Source organism: Zerene cesonia, unplaced genomic scaffold (assembly GCF_012273895.1).
Source record: "Zerene cesonia ecotype Mississippi unplaced genomic scaffold, Zerene_cesonia_1.1 Zces_u002, whole genome shotgun sequence".
NCBI classification, from domain to species: Eukaryota; Metazoa; Arthropoda; class Insecta; order Lepidoptera; family Pieridae; genus Zerene; species Zerene cesonia.
The window spans coordinates 2,111,853-2,115,416 of record NW_024045132.1 but is presented as its reverse complement, the minus strand read 5'-3'; the positions used below and the strand labels follow the sequence as shown (position 1 = coordinate 2,115,416).

Genomic DNA, 3,564 nt, shown 5'->3' with positions numbered 1-3,564 from the left:
ACATACATTTTTATTTGTTCAAAGTGTTTCCAAGGAGTATGGCAACTAAAACTGTAACTGTAAATTTATTGTGTAATGATACAATACAAAATAAACTAGGTCTAACAAAAATATTGATCTTTTGTAAATAAATTGCAAAGTTTTCTATCCCCATTAAGTTTTATCACAATTTGTTTAAAGTAAACAGGATTGTCTTTGTATCCTGATAGCTGAAGATAACTTTATCCACTATAAAATAAATCATAAAACAGAGAAACCTCATTTTTTTTAATTTAAAACAATTATTATGTATAATCTAATTATATTCTTTGTGGCATATTACAGGTGGCATATTCAAGGAAACAGAAGTGGGTGCATGGGTCCATCTTGTTTGTGCTTTATATGTCCCTGGAGTTGCATTTTCAGAGGTTAGTAATTGATACTTTGTATGAAAGAAATTTATATAATTTACTAATAAATTCGATCTGATGGTGTTTTGTGAAGAATCTTGAAATGTTTTAGTGCTTTTTGGGAAATTATTTTAATTCTAACATATCATCCAATTTATAATTTAAATTTTGTTATCGACATATGTTGAATTGCACTTGCATGTATGTATTTCTTTTTTTCTTATTTTCATCTATCAATAGTAATTAATATATTACTACTATGATATGTAATATTCCTTTTTTTAAATTCAACATCAAAATACGTGCAGGTAAGGTTTCCTTATCCTTTATCGCTTAAAAACGGACAACGCATTTGCAGCGCCCTACCTCTACAAATGTTCATATGTGGGGTTGATCGCTTACTAGCAGCTGAACCATAAGCTCTGTTGCCCGCTATTACGAAAAAAAAACAAAAAAATCTAGTCGGAAATGTAGCTAATACCAGTTCGAAGGATCAATACTGTACATCAAATGTTTAAGAACACCACTAATGTGCAGGTGGAACGTCTATCAGGGGTGACTCTATTCGAGATGGCGTATTCAAGATGGGGCGCAAGAAGTTGTGCATTGTGCGAGGACGCGACTATGGCGCGTACGGGCGTGTGTGTGGGATGCGACGCGGGCCTGTGCAAGACCTTCTTCCATGTCACTTGGTATGTAGACTGTAGAGGTTAATTATTACTTTCTGTTGGTAAATGTTTGGGTATAATAAAATTGCCATATATTTTTTGTATAGTTTTGATATAGTAAAGTAGAATAGTACAATAGACCTGAATCTTTTAATTGGAAATAGATCAATCACATTCATGGGAACACATTATACAGATAATCTCATAATAACATCAAATTGATCTTGCTAAATATTCTTACTTTCTTATAAACAATTATTCAAATTAACTTAAAGAGTATTAAAAGGTATGAATTTTGAACTGATTAATAAATTTTTTACTACCTTATAATTTATATATTGTACTACACTCATCTTTTAATTTTTTAGTGGCCAACGCGAAGGTTTGTTGGCGGAAGCTCATTCCGAGGAAGTTGAACAAGCAGATCCTTTTTATGCTCACTGTAGACTTCACTCTGATAAGGCATTGGTAAAGAAACGAAAAAGGAATTGGCTCGCTCTACAGTTAAGAACAGAAAAAAGGTATTAATATAACTTGGTTGCAGCTGTGCAAAATCAAGTATTTTGTTTTAATAAATGAAAGCTCGATTTTCTTCATTATGTAATTTTCTTTTTTTATTTTTAGAAAATTGGAACTAATAAATGATCTAAGCGTGGAAGAGAAACTTCGAATCGAAAGGAAACTCGAGAAGTACAGAAGAAAATATGCACAGCAAAAGGAAAACAGGAATCCTCCGTGGGGTATTAATATTTCGGTTTTGTTGTTGTATTCTCTTGAGTTCCTTATACTCATATAAAGAAAACATAAGTACAAATTTATGTTTTCTTTATTCCTTATACTTAAATTATTTCTATTAACCAATTATTTATATTAAATTTTTTCATTTGATTAAAAATTTTTTTCAAGTGTATTATCTAATTTGTTTTCAGTACCTACGCAAAAAATGGCTCGCATGCTGTACAGCAGTGCATCTGCCATGAGGAAATTCATGAAGAAGGCGGAATGTATGGGTATAGATACTCATGCATTGGAATTTCAGGATGCTCAGGTGTTTATCGGTTTATAAATAGATTTTCATTTGTCATATAGTCAATGTGGTATTTAGTTTCTTTGTGGACAAATAAGTGATCAGCCTTCTATGTCCTGCCAGAAGGAGACATTTTGTTAAGTTTGTTAGTCCCCACCCAGAAATCGAACTCAGGATCTCTGGGTTCTAGGCTCACACGTTAATCGGTACCAAGAAAGCGGTCAGAAAGAAAAAAAGAAGAATGTTTATTTTACGTAAAATTCGTATACTCTATATCATAAGGGGACAAAAATAAATGTTATACATTAACATTAATAACATTATCATAACATTTGAAACCTTATGTATGCAATATTTGGGCTTATTTTCCCACAGATGGCGGCACTAAAAGACGTATCGCGTCGCTGGCACGTGCCTCCCGCGTTTTCTGTGGAGTTTGTGGGCTACTATCTGGAGAGGAACACGAGGGTTACATCTTTGAGGCGTTCATTGGAAAGACTCACGAAGGAAAATGAGAAATTGCTGGCCGAAGATGAAAAGCTTAGAGCTGAATATGACGAGGTAAGCAATGAGGATTTTTTTTTTCGTTATAATCTTAGTAATTTCAGATATTAGTCATTAGAAAAAACTGTGTTCAAATTAGCATTGTTTCACAGGTTATTTATAATATCGACTATTAATCATTCTCTTGTATTAGTGACGTAGATGCGATACATGGCAGATGCCATTATTGGAGTATATATTTGTCCATCAAAAAAGCTTTTTTTAATGTTATTTTTTTTTTATTTGTGGCAAAGATACGAAGAAGCCATAAAGGCGGTTAACTTAAAAATATATCGCAGATATCGAAATTAAAGGCAATGGCGCTGGAAGCGCAAACGCTGTAAGAAAGTCAAGGGCTGGTTTCATTATGTTTGGATATGTTTAGTTTTAGCCCTGCTATTTAAAATGAAATAAAATATATGAAAATATAATGTTAGTGTCAAAAAGGCTCAGGCAATCAGAAACACTATCAACGCTTAGTGTCTCAGATGTCAAAAGTGAATGCAGAAGCGCTAGAGGCGCTGTCGGTCGGAAACATACGAGTATTAAAGTGGCCGTTTATAGCCAACATAGGAAACACAAAATTGATTCAATACAACAACGCCGTATCTTAATAGACATCGCATTTAAGGCGAATACTTAATGTAGACACTACGTTAGGCTGATACGCTTTATTTAAGCTCATACGCTTTATTTAAGCTCATACGCGTCTGTCTACGTCTGATCCGTGAACATCCGAACAACATTCTTCTGAATGAATTTTTCTTTATTTAGAGCTCAACCTTAACTGGTTAGATTCTTTCGAAGTTTGAATTTCAACATGTTCCCTTTCTCGTTTTTTTTGTGTAAAAAGTCGATATTCACGGATCATTTGGTCTATTCTGATCACTGACACACGCGCGTGAGGTCACATGAGGCGCATTAGCCGCACGTGTCC

The 3,564-nt window shown here is 33.7% G+C and overlaps 1 protein-coding gene across 1 annotated transcript in view; it reads left to right on the top strand.

The window, feature by feature from the left end:
• Positions 1-3,564, top strand: part of LOC119838289 (PHD finger protein 14) — a 17,359-nt gene that overhangs the window by 6,620 nt on the left and 7,175 nt on the right. The window contains exons 6-11 of the mRNA XM_038364157.1: positions 325-407; positions 927-1,081; positions 1,426-1,578; positions 1,682-1,797; positions 1,987-2,105; positions 2,460-2,645. Of these exons, the coding sequence (XP_038220085.1) occupies positions 325-407; positions 927-1,081; positions 1,426-1,578; positions 1,682-1,797; positions 1,987-2,105; positions 2,460-2,645 (812 nt within the window). The remainder of the gene's footprint in view (positions 1-324; positions 408-926; positions 1,082-1,425; positions 1,579-1,681; positions 1,798-1,986; positions 2,106-2,459; positions 2,646-3,564) is intronic.